General features: G+C 40.7%; 1 protein-coding gene across 1 annotated transcript; it reads left to right on the top strand.

The window, feature by feature from the left end:
- Positions 1-129: 129 nt before the first annotated feature.
- Positions 130-11,374, top strand: LOC124701462 (alpha-mannosidase At3g26720-like). The gene is made up of 29 exons (XM_047233524.1): positions 130-474; positions 570-653; positions 935-1,023; positions 1,117-1,291; positions 2,309-2,428; positions 2,757-2,843; positions 2,914-2,985; positions 3,308-3,421; positions 4,085-4,185; positions 4,280-4,373; positions 4,509-4,676; positions 4,762-4,851; positions 4,923-4,988; positions 5,124-5,180; positions 5,335-5,554; positions 5,641-5,774; positions 5,993-6,061; positions 6,151-6,210; positions 6,323-6,394; positions 7,564-7,611; positions 7,759-7,878; positions 8,107-8,172; positions 8,849-8,961; positions 9,040-9,124; positions 9,507-9,617; positions 9,697-9,792; positions 10,768-10,815; positions 10,896-10,964; positions 11,053-11,374. Exons 1-29 carry the CDS (start codon positions 265-267, stop codon positions 11,269-11,271), a joined length of 3,057 nt encoding a protein of 1,018 aa, XP_047089480.1. The 5' UTR covers positions 130-264; the 3' UTR covers positions 11,272-11,374.
- Positions 11,375-12,467: the final 1,093 nt, after the last annotated feature.

Here is a 12,467-nt window from a genome sequence, read left to right on the forward strand (position 1 = left end):
ATTTGACTGAACACCATACCCAAAAATAAAGGAAGTGGCAGGCGCGGGTCCCTTTAAATGCAATGACAACACAAAGACGATCCACGCAGAAGCCGACGTGGCAGAGCGAGCAAGTTTCTCAACCACCAGGTGGGTCCCGCTCCTGCTGCTCTTAGCTACTCGACCTCGCCGGCTGGGGCTCGCTGTCACTCTCGCAACCCGACGACCTCCACCGCCGCCGCCCTCGCGCCCTTCCAGAAGCTTCTCCTGGTGGTCGCCGCCGCCATGGGCCCCGTCAGGGTCGCCCTTCTCCTCGTCGCCGCCGTCTTGCTCGGCCACGGGGGCGGGAGCGAGGCGGTGTACATCCCCTACAACACGTCGGCGGGGGTGGTGAAGGGGAAGCTGAATGTGCACGTGGTTCCCCACACCCACGACGACGTCGGCTGGCTCAAGACCGTCGACCAGTACTATGTTGGATCAAACAACTCCATCCAGGTTTGCGCTGAGTTCTCCCCACCTCCTCTTTTCTGTAGATTTGTTATCTTGGAATGGATGCCGTTAAACCATAATTTGGGTAATTTTGGTCGCAGGGCGCGTGCGTTCAAAACGTGCTGGATTCGCTTGTGCCGGCCCTGCTCAAGGACGAGAACCGCAAGTTCATCTACGTCGAGCAGGTAAGCAACAAGTTTCCATCTTGATCTGCGCAACCATATAAAAATTGAAACTGAGAAGCTTGGAGCTGTGGAACTGGGAGAGGCTCCATAGATAGCAATGCACAGTCACCATTTCTAGTTTTGTTACTCGTACAATAACCCTCTCGTGTTAGTCAGAGTAAAATTTGAAGTTAGATCAGCAGCTGCTACAACCATATGGACGGGGCTGTTACACATGTGGGTTCAGTTTTGGGTCTCAGTGGTGTGAATTTTTCCTTAGCAACCGTTTTGTCTGGCTGCAGGCGTTCTTCCAGAGATGGTGGAGGCAGCAAAACGACGTTATTAAGGATACGGTGAAGGGGCTCATCAGCTCTGGACGGTTGGAATTCATGTATGCTCCTTCTCCTTTTTTAGGTTGCATTGGCAATCATGTCTCTGTTCTACATTTGATGGCATGTTACTGCTTGTGCTTGTAATGCTGAAGAAACGGGGGCATGTGCATGCATGATGAGGCGACTGTACACTACATCGACATGATAGATCAGACTACATTGGGGCACAGATTCATCAAGGAGGAGTTTGGTCAGATTCCAAGGATTGGTTGGCAGATTGATCCATTTGGACACTCTGCAGTTCAGGCTTACCTCCTCGGGGCAGAAGTATTTCATTCTATCCATTTATGCCATACTTTCAGTTTTCATGTGACTAGTACACTTTCACAGTAAAAACCTAACTCAAATTTCTTTATATGTTTCATTGATACTCCTGCACACCCCATTTGTAATTTTGTATGATAGGGTGAATTTCCCACTCAGGATGATACCTTTTAGTTCCATTACCGTACTAACCAGTCATCACTCATCATAGCTGTTAACTTCCTGAATACGGTAACACATAAACACTGAGATATAATACTTTTAGTACATGTACTTGTGTAGAGCATGCTATCATGAATCCCAAGAGCTATGCTCTAAAGACTCAAGAGTGATGTGATTAACAGCACTTCTTGACCATCCAACATAATCGTTGAATATACACAACTCGGCCACTTTGGTGTATTTACAGCTATGCCTGCAGTGTTCTGACAGACATATCAGACTTAACAGCAAAGAGACTGCTGAGTAAAAATTTAGATAAGAAAGGTGACTCATGGCCTATTAGGACATGAATCCTATCGGGACTTGTAGATGCATGACTAATGATTCCTGTACTAAATGTAATTTCATAAGGACTTCTATTTTTATTGGAGTAGAAGTTGGAGAACATGAGCGAGCCTATACACAACAATGAGGTATGGCCATAGCAGTCTGAGGGGTCAATATCTCATCCAAAGATAGATATAAGTAACCAAGAGACAGTTGCTTGATATGAAATAATTAATTAAGAGCGCAAGAACAGATTAATGACTGTTATTCGTTAAGCTCTTGATTCTTGTATAGGGAAGGACCCAAAGCTAAATATTTGAGAGGTCAAGTGACAAATCCTTGTGCTCCTTCGAGTTTATACTTAAAGAATGTGCATCCAATTTCCCAAATCAATTCTCTCGTCATGATTGTTCTGTCTGTTCTCTCTACAAGCTCATCTTCTCTGCTCTCGATATTTCACAACCTTACACTGGACACAGGGCTACTATGCATATGGAATATAACCGTGCAACCCATTTTATTATCTTTCAGGTAGGATTTGATGCTTTTTATTTTTTTCGGATTGATTACCAAGATCGTGACACAAGGAAGGAGACAAAAGAACTTGAGGTCGTATGGAGGGGCTCTAAGACCTTTGGCTCATCAGCTGATGTAAGTACCATTTTCCTTTCCCATAATGTAACTGCTTTAGATCCCTATGATGAGGTCCTTTGGGTATCTTGTCCGGACCTCCAACGGGGCGAACCCAGGGGGCCATAGTAGTAGTTATCACTGGGTTTAGTCCACACCTCACAAGCTGGCATGTTAAAAAATGGAAAACATGAGCTTTTGCCTGTACATATTTAGTAACAGTTTCTATATTCTTAATGAATAAGCAGCACTAGTGTAAGGTTTCTCGCACAACAATCACTTTGATAGTTCTTAATTTTTCACAATATGTTTCATATGTAATGGTGGAAATCTGATAATTTTCTTTCAGATTTTTGCTGGCATCTTCCCCAAAAATTATGAACCACCACCTGGTGACTTTTATTTTGAAGTTGATGCTGAATCCCCTGTCGTCCAGGTAAATTGATACAACTTCAGTTATCCAACACCAGGGATGAAGCAAATTTTCATTACTTTTGTCTATGCAGGATGATCCGCTTCTTTTTGATTACAACGTTGAACAACGAGTGAGTGATTTTGTCGCTGCAGCTTTGGCACAGGTACATTAGCGACTCATGTGCTTGTACTTCGGTGCTGATGTATAACTTCGCCCAGTTGTATTGTATATGTTGGATGAAAAGCCATTAGTGTACTACAAACTTATTGAATTAGAATGGCCGTCTGGGTTGCAGTCACAAATTCATATCTGACATTCTCAAATGTAGCTTCGTTTTTTCTGTGTTACTTTGACCTTCACATTTCATGCTGAAAAGCTATTATTGGACCACAATATTTCATACTGGAAGACTTAAAGTTATTCTTCTATTCAGTAGTACAAGTTATCATCCTAAGTTATAGTCATTTCCATCTGTTTTTTTCTAGGCTAATATCACAAGGACAAACCATATCATGTTTACGATGGGAACAGACTTCAAATATCAGTATGCAGAAAGTTGGTTCAGACAGATGGACAAGTTAATTCATTATGTCAACAAGGTAAAGTATGAGCCTGGAATTACAAAACTTGACTACTCTCTTTGATTCATAATATAAGTATTACAATTTATGCGAGCCAGATAAGTTTAGGTGTTACCATCAGTATGGAAAAATTACCAACATAGACAATATCAAATTGATCTTGCTAGATTTTTCATGACATATATTTTCACAATATATACTAATTAATTTCGTTTGAAACAGCGTATTAAGAATGAAATGTCAATGTGTTACTTTGACGGCCGTGTCAATGTGCTAACCTACTTGTATTGTGAATTAGAGGGAGTATTTCCTTGGTAACTTGTTAGTTCAACCAGAAAGTTGCAATGACAGCATTACTTAATCATATCTGTTGAGCTCTCAGCATCATAGTTATTTCAGTTATGGATCATGCAATACATTGAAATGTTTCAATCTTTTCGCATCAATATATATGAATGTATAGTGGGATGCATTTGATTTTCTTCTTCTTGTGTCATTTAACTAAAGACATAAATGCTTAAGCAAGTGCTCCATCCTTTCTTTTTCTTGCTATTTATGCAAGTTGATTTTTTATTTGAGCAATTTAAAGTGGAAAATAGCTAGACAGTGCTGACATTTCATCTAAAATACCTATCAACGCATTAGAACTCACCATGCTTGTTATTTTTGACCATACCCCAGGATGGCCGTGTCAATGCTCTGTACTCTACACCTTCCATTTACACTGATGCAAAATTTGCTGCAAATGAGCCATGGCCTCTCAAGACTAATGATTTCTTTCCGTATGTTGTCTCTTATGTTCACAATTTGCACCACTATCTCAGCTCTTGTGGTTCTGTTCCTTTTACATTCATATGACTGTATTTCTTTGATCAGATATGCAGATAACCCGAATGCATACTGGACAGGTTACTTCACAAGCAGACCTGCTTTAAAACAATATGTCCGCATGATGAGTGGATATTACTTGGTAGTTTTACCTCCTCCTTCCACATGGTGTCCTCCAGATGTCCAAAAAAACATATGATATGCTGTCTTGGTCACTTGGTAGTGCTCATAAAGTCATAAGTCATATGCATAAAGGTCAATATGTTTTCTCTTTCAGGCAGCTAGGCAGCTGGAATTTTTCAATGGTAGAACCAACTCAGGTATCACAACAGATAGTTTAGGTGATGCTCTAGCTCTTGCGCAGCACCACGATGCTGTTACAGGAACAGAGAAGCAACACGTTGCAAATGATTATGCGAAGAGATTGTCAATTGGCTATAAGAAAGTAACTTCTCGAGAAAATTGTTGTAATTCATATTTGATGTTTTTTTTTGAGATTCGATGGATTGATTTGGTTTGATCATTCCCAGGCCGAGGAGCTGGTTTCGACTTCTCTAGCTTGCTTGAGTGAGTCAGGCTCAAAATCTCACTGCTCATCCCTAACGACAAATTTTGGACAGGTCAGTATGCATGTTTGCTTTTGTAAAATTCTCTTACTAGTTAAAAGTGACTTAGCATTTACTTTTTCCAGTGTCCTCTCCTAAACATTACATATTGCCCCCCTTCCGAGATGAACTTTTCTCAAGGCAAAAGCTTGGTGAGTTCTGGTCTCAACTCATGTATGACTCTTCTAGAGATGAAATTTGTGTAGCTTTTCAATTACTCCACGATACTTTCTTGGAAAGTAATATGTGTAACATCTATCACTTTGTTTTCAACATTTCTGTCACAGGTTGTTCTTGTGTACAATTCTCTTGGATGGAAACGGGAGGATATCCTTCGCATACCAGTATGCATTTTTTATTCCCTCGAAAACAAGATATTTTGTTGGATTTTTATTGCTAATTCATTGTGTCATTGCAAAAGTTGTGTTCAGTGAATAATGCCACAACCATGAACCTGCTCAAATTTAGAATGAAACTAAATGTGCCCATAATTTACAGGTTACGAGCGACTCAATTGTGGTTCATGATTCCGAGGGAAGAGAAGTCGAATCACAACTTCTGCCTATAGCTAATGCCTCATTGTACATGCGGGACAAACATGTCAAGGCTTACTTGGGAACATTGCCTGCCGCAAAGCCCAAGTTTTGGATTGCTTTTCCTGTTTCTGTACCACCACTCGGTTTCAACACATATTTTGTCTCGAGTGGAAAGAGATCAGGTGATTTCATGTCTTTCATCTTGAAATGTGTCAAAATTAGAAAGAATTTCTTAAAAAGTCCGACAATTTTTCTATTGCGGTTCCAGCAATTGTTTCTACAATATCTACTCTACACTCTCATGGAAGTGAAAATAGCAATTTGCAAGTTGGGCAAGGGCGTTTGAAACTTCAATATGATGCAGCTGGAGAATTATCCCTGTACTCTGATAGCCAGACCCGGGTAATTTGCCGACGTGTAGCATTATTTCAACCTGGAATGGTTTTACCTTTTGCCCTGCTTTTATCTTAAATAAATAAAGATGCATACTCATAAAATTGCCAGGTGTATCTTCTGTAGGAGCTCATATGTGCATTGTAGTATTGGATATCGAATTTTTCTTTTAGTTTTGCTTGTAATCCAGAATCACTTGTACTGAAGTGCCATTAATTTATTCCAAGGTGGAAGCAAATTTCGAGCAGAAGTACAAGTATTACGTAGGACAAGATGGAAACGGAAGTGATCCGCAGGTGCACTAGGGATTCTACAAGTTATCCATTTTACCCCAAATGTAGCAGTTACTATTACTGGCATTTATTTGCTTTTTCCTGGACTGTAGGCTTCTGGAGCATACATATTTCGCCCTAATGGTACTGTTCCTATCAACACTGATGGTCAGGTATGAAGGAGGGATCAAATATCTTTATAATAAAGTGCATTGCAGCATCTGCTAAGATATCTTTAAAAGTTGCATTACCGATCTTACATGAATATTTGTTTCCGACTTCAAGGTCCCTCCCACGATTATGCGTGGACCAATATTGGATGAAGTGCATCGGCGGATTAATTCATGGATATATCAGGTTATACATATGAAAACTGTTTGTCTATATCACTACCATGTAGTGTTTTTTTTTTTTGCTTTGTTTTTGTTACGTATCTTAGGGTTCTCAACAATTTTATAGCACACATGTCTATTGCTACAACAGAAATGAGAATGATCTCTTCGCCCTAGACCCATAGACTTATTATTCTTCACCCAACATCTCTTGCATCCACGATTGGCATATTGTTAGATAAGAGAAATACACCTATATATGATATCAGGTGAAATGGCATATTTGGAAGAAATGTCAGGTTAAAAGTACAAAAATATTGACATCATTATGTGCTTTCATTCCTGATTCCTTGTCAATCAACAAGTAATTACTTTTCATCTAAAAAAACAAGTAATTACCTTTTGGGGTCTGCGTTAAACCCCCTTTGAAAGGCTTGCGGATTTTGATGTAAATCAACGGTAGACATTAAAATCACACACTTAAGTTATAAGGGTAATATGGTCTATTCATTTGGCGAGAAAATAAAAACACCCGTCGAAGAATATGCAGAACCGTACACTGGCAGAGAAGAAACGATGCAACACAATGGAGACGAGGAGAAGGATGTGGTGACTAGGTTAATCACTGGGAGGAGCCAATGCAGCCAAGTTCCATTGCCGAGTAGTCCACACGCACGCAAGTACTACAATTGCAATGCGCATGCACGACTAGAACCACTGCAGCTCATGCTGCTCGGCGTTCCCAGCATATCTTTTTTCTAAAGGCGCACCATATCTTTATAGAAGGATAGAAAAACATTTTACAAGAAACCAAAGAAACAGTTGTGAACAACTGACTCGGCTAACTCCTCACGCACACCTAAACCTACTCTCGCGACATGATGCATACATCTTGGATGCATATCTAATCATCGATTCCTCTCTAGCTTCATCATTGGCCCTCTTCCGTGTCTGCTGTCCTTCAGCACTGGCCGCTGAAACCAGCAGTAGCTCCCCCAACTCGTCGTAATATAACCAATGACGCACAGATCTTGGTCTTGATGGACACAACGTCTCCTGCAACTAATTCCTACAGGCAGCAGCAAAAATGACTGAAATTTCCTGTTATGTTTTGGGAGGCGGCGGGTTGCATCGAAGCGGACGTGTTACTTTTTGTATTCTGATATTGACATAGTTTTTCTTATCTTTGCACAGATCACCAGGGTTTACAAGGGAAAAGACTACGTGGAAACTGAATTCATAGTGAGTGCTCAATAAAATGCACATTGTATTGGTTTGTTCGTTTAGTTAATTAGCCCTTCACATTTTGCATGATACTTTGTTCATCTTGTTTCTTTTTCCCCCATTACAGATTTCTAACATCTCATGAGTAACTTCTCTTATTCATAGATTGGACCAATACCAGTAAACGATGGAAATGGAAAAGAACTATCAACTGAAATCATTACAAGCATGGCAACAAACAAAACATTTTATACCGATTCCAGTGGACGCGATTTCATCAAAAGGGTATGATACACTGGAACTTTACTCTTTTTTCCATACAAAACATATCTATTGTCCTTCCAATGAAGGTATTTTGATTACAAAAAATAGTTCAGAAATAATTGTGTCGGTGATTCCTGTGCTAGTTTTGAAAGCGGGAGAGGAGAAACTAAACAATGTCATAGAGGATAACTGCAATTGAAAATTATTGTTGTAATGGTGCACGATTATGTCATACCTTTTTTCTTCCAGGTACGGGATTATCGCTCGGAATGGAAGATCGAAGTGAACCAACCTATTGCTGGAAACTATTATCCGGTGAGTTCTTTGTTTACTCTATTATATTTTATATGATAAAGTATTGTATCATTAAGAATTATCATCTTTAATCCTTTCCCATCGTCAAGTCAATACCTGAAAGTGATCAGGAGTTCATTTTTGCATTTTCCACTCAGTTTCTACTTATTTTTTGCTTGTTGTTGGTATTAATCCTTGGTGGAGTTTTGGGCTACTTTGTACTTGATATATTTTTAGTTATTCATTCTACTGGAAGATGGCAACAAACATTTAATGACAGCTAAAGATGCTCTTTGCATCTGGTGAACATAAGAAGTTGCTCTTTAAAATAAACATGGCGGCATAAAAATTTAATTTTTGGCGATATTTGGAAAACTTAGGTGAGGGGTTATTGGTGATTACGAAAGGCTGACAGTTTAAAATGCTCAGACTCAGGTTATTCATAGTTTTGTCAATATTTAAAGAAACTAGGATTTGTATGAGGCCGCATTGTGGAGAATCCACACATGCAAAATTTTCTGTACATTGTCTTATAGATTGTGTTGGGACTGTTACACAAACCGATTTATAATTCTGCATTTATTTTCAGGTATGAGGTCGCATTGAGGAAAATCAACACATGCAAACTTTATATTCTCTTATAGATTGCGTTGGGACTGATGCATAAACAGATTTATAATTCTGCATTTATTTTCAGGTTAATCTTGGAATTTATATGGAAGATGGCAGCAAAGAATTGTCTGTACTTGTAGACAGGTCTGTTGGAGGTTCGAGCATAAAGGATGGCCAGATCGAGCTAATGCTACACAGGTACTCCTTGTGTAGGAGTAGATGTCAAGGAGCATAGTTGCACAGTTTGTTGTTTCTTTCATGATGCTCCTTGTGTAGGAGGCTACTCCATGATGATGGCCGCGGTGTTGGAGAAGCATTAAATGAGACAGTCTGTTCCAATAGTCAATGTGAAGGACTAGTTGTAAGTAAAAGAAAAATATCTTTCTGACCATGTGCTTTCGATAGAAATCAAGCCAGTTAGTTGCTACTGAAATTTAATCTTATCAGCAACATATGCATTAAATTGTTTCTGAAGAGAATACATCATTGAAGACGATAGTTGTATCGCTAGCTTGATAAGGACAATAAGCCAATGGTATCAAAGTAATATGGATGTTTATAACTATTGGCTTGGTGAACTCTTGTCATAGAGGAAGCAGTTTACTTACCTATGGCCATACCCTATCAGCATATTTATTAAAGATGTATTTGCTGTGGCATAGCAGATCATTTACTCTATTATTTGCAAGCACACCATCTTGTGCAAAAGCATTATTGAAAACAACTTATTCTAATACTAACAGATTGAAGGAAAATACTATCTCAAATTTGACCCACAAGGAGAAGGGGCTAGGTGGCGTCGTACATTTGGTCAGGAAATATACTCCCCACTTCTTCTTGCGTTCTCAGAGCAGGTACAGTATGGGATTTGTTGCCCTTATGATTGATCTAACCGTTATTCACGTATTGAACATTGCCCTACCTGTTTTTCAGGACGGGGGAAATTGGGTGAATTCACATGTTCCATCCTTCTCTGCAATGGATCCGACTTATAGCTTACCTGAAAATGTTGCATTGCTTACCCTTCAGGTATGTCGTTCCTGATTTTAAGCAAATAAGTAAAGATGTTTAATTATGCATGTCTATTCACCAATGAGTACATCAAAACTTCACACCTTCTTTTCTCTAGCAAGGTTCGAAACTTGCACACAAACTAAACAAGGAGTAATAAGATATAAATCACTGAAAAATTTAGGACATACATAGCCTACTACAGTAGTGTCACCTATGTTGTGACATACATGGCCTGACAACAACTTCAATTCTCCTGCTGTCATCTAACATGAACTCCTGCTACTAGAATGTGCAGAAATTTCCTTTCCTTTTGTCATAGATAACACCATTTAGACAGTCATATCAATCAACATAAAGCTTTAACCCCCACAAGAACCCAAATCCTTGAAATAGGGCTCCTTTGCTCAAAGACTTTGATAGGATTTGGATCCTTAAAACCGAGAGTTCCACTAGTAATGTTTTTGGCAAGCTTGGTTTTTAGTGGTATTTTGGAACTCTTGGTTTTCACGAGATGATGTTTTGGCAAGCTTGTTTTTTTTTAGTGATATAGTGTCAATTCTCTTGTAGATGATCAGTTTGATTCGCAGGATTGGAATCCTTAGGAACGTTTCCTAAGGTTTTCTTTGCACTCTATGTCAAAGGAAAATTTCCATTCACTCAAAACATCTTTCTACAATTCCTCTGTTTCCTATGGTGTCAGCACTGTTTGGTCCAGATTCCTGTAGTTTTTTAATCCTTTAGGATTCAAGAGGACATGCAACTCTTTGAGTAGTTTACTGTTTTTGTGTGTGTGTGCAATGGTGCAATCTTGCTGGTTGTAGTGGTTACAAGTAATATCAGCCAGTTAGCTACAACAAATGCATCTATGTGCTCATGTAGGTATATGTCACAGAAAATAGATGAACATGATATCTAGATTGTTTCCTCGTTTACAAATATATATATAACATTTTATAAGTTGTGCACGTTAAATGGTTGGGCATGGTACAGGAGCTTGAAGACGGAAGTGTTCTTGTTCGGTTGGCTCACCTATATGAGGTCTCATACTCTGGTCATTTACTTTCTCTTGCTCCAACTAGATACTATTCTCCTTTGTAACTATTGTGCTGTTCATATAGGCTGAGGAGCATAAGCTTCTTTCATCTACGGCAAGTGTCGAGCTGAAGAGGGTATTCCCAGATAAAAAGGTTATCTTCATTAAACTTCGCTTAGATTTACAATTTTATGCCAATCTTCATGAATGTTCTCAATCTCTTTTCAACCCTAATGCTCCAGATTGGGAAGATCATTGAGACGAGCCTATCAGCGAACCAAGAGCGCGCTTCCATGGAGAAGAAAAGGCTGAAATGGAAGGTGCAAGGGCCTCCCCCAAAAGAAGATATTGTCCGTGGAGGATCTGTGGATCCTTCCAAGCTCATCGTCGAGCTGGCACCAATGGAGATCCGCACATTCATTATCACCTTCGACCACGGGTTCACGGAACATGTGATGTGAGCTTCTGCGAGAGGTGGCTTTGCAATGATCACTTGATCAGTGATGTTGTAATGTGTTCTTTTACTCAAATACTGCATTGTTAAGCTTGACCCCTCCTGTGATTTGTGATTAGCAATAAAAAATAATGTGGCCATGGTTACCTCAAAATCATCATCGGCTTCTTTGAAAAAAACATCACCAGTTTTGGTGATCTTCGGTGTAGATGATAAGTGATTAAATGACTGATAGGTGTTAATCCATATGGCTGGAACTAATATGTGGTTGCAGAACCTGCATATAAAAATGAGAAAAAACATATTTAAATTTTGCCAATTTATCGTACTCATTATTATGGTTTAAAAGGGAATCCACCCTGTGGTGATTTTGACCATGGAAACAAAATTTATCAAAAAAATATCCATTTTCCATGTCCTACGTTCGAGAAAGCCCACAAGTTAATGGTCAGACGCCCCATTTCCCCCCGACCCCCCTCTCTCTCCACCTCTCCTCTCCTGCTTGTTGACCGAGGAAGGCTGGGCCGAACCCGACCTGTCTCTAGCGGCTCTGCCGGCTGGAGATGGGGAGGGGGACGCGCCGGAGTAGATATTAGGTGTAGATCTAGGGTTCTCGGCACGATGCCGTGGTCTTGAAGTAGTGTGCCAGCTCTTACGGGCGAGATCTGGTGCGGGAGGTGGTGGTGGCGGCGCGGCTCAGAGCTCCGGCGGTCGGAGACGGCGGCGCTCCGTTCCCTCCTAGATATCTCCATCAATAAGCCCCTGGTTTGTTCCTTTCCTTTGCTATGCACAGCCTCCCCTTCGATTCTTCTCCCGCCGGCCGACCGAGGTGGTGAGGGGTGGGGAAGATCTGGCTCGGGCGGTTGTGCTTCAGAGGGGAGCAAGGGCCTCCATCCCCTGGTGATTCGGTGCAACACCAGTGGGTGGCCGAAGAATGGACGCGTCAAGCCCCCGAGGTGGGGGTGGATCTCGCCTGTTCTTCCTGCCGAGGCCTGCGAAAATAAGCACCGTTGGCTACAGCACTGCGTCCTCGACGTCCTCAACATCAACCTGGCCGGCCGTGGTGGTGAGGAGGAAGATGAAGACGGCGACGATGGTGTTGGCTTCTGTAGCCAATATGTCCGGGATTTCTGAAACTTGGAAGCAACATTGGCGAGCTTCTCTTTGACGACTGTGCGTCGTCTGTTACAGCCGGTGAGCTCC

This window comes from Lolium rigidum, chromosome 3 (genome assembly GCF_022539505.1).
Source record: "Lolium rigidum isolate FL_2022 chromosome 3, APGP_CSIRO_Lrig_0.1, whole genome shotgun sequence".
Lineage (NCBI taxonomy): Eukaryota > Viridiplantae > Streptophyta > Magnoliopsida > Poales > Poaceae > Lolium > Lolium rigidum.

Bases quoted from the DNA above. Each gene is read 5' to 3' on its own strand.
- LOC124701462 (XM_047233524.1), top strand. From the start codon at position 265: ATGGGCCCCGTCAGGGTCGCCCTTCTCCTCGTCGCCGCCGTCTTGCTC. The intron at 2,429-2,756 runs GTAAGTACCATT...ATTTTCTTTCAG, and splicing joins CCTTTGGCTCATCAGCTGAT to ATTTTTGCTGGCATCTTCCC. The intron at 3,422-4,084 runs GTAAAGTATGAG...ACCATACCCCAG, and splicing joins TAATTCATTATGTCAACAAG to GATGGCCGTGTCAATGCTCT.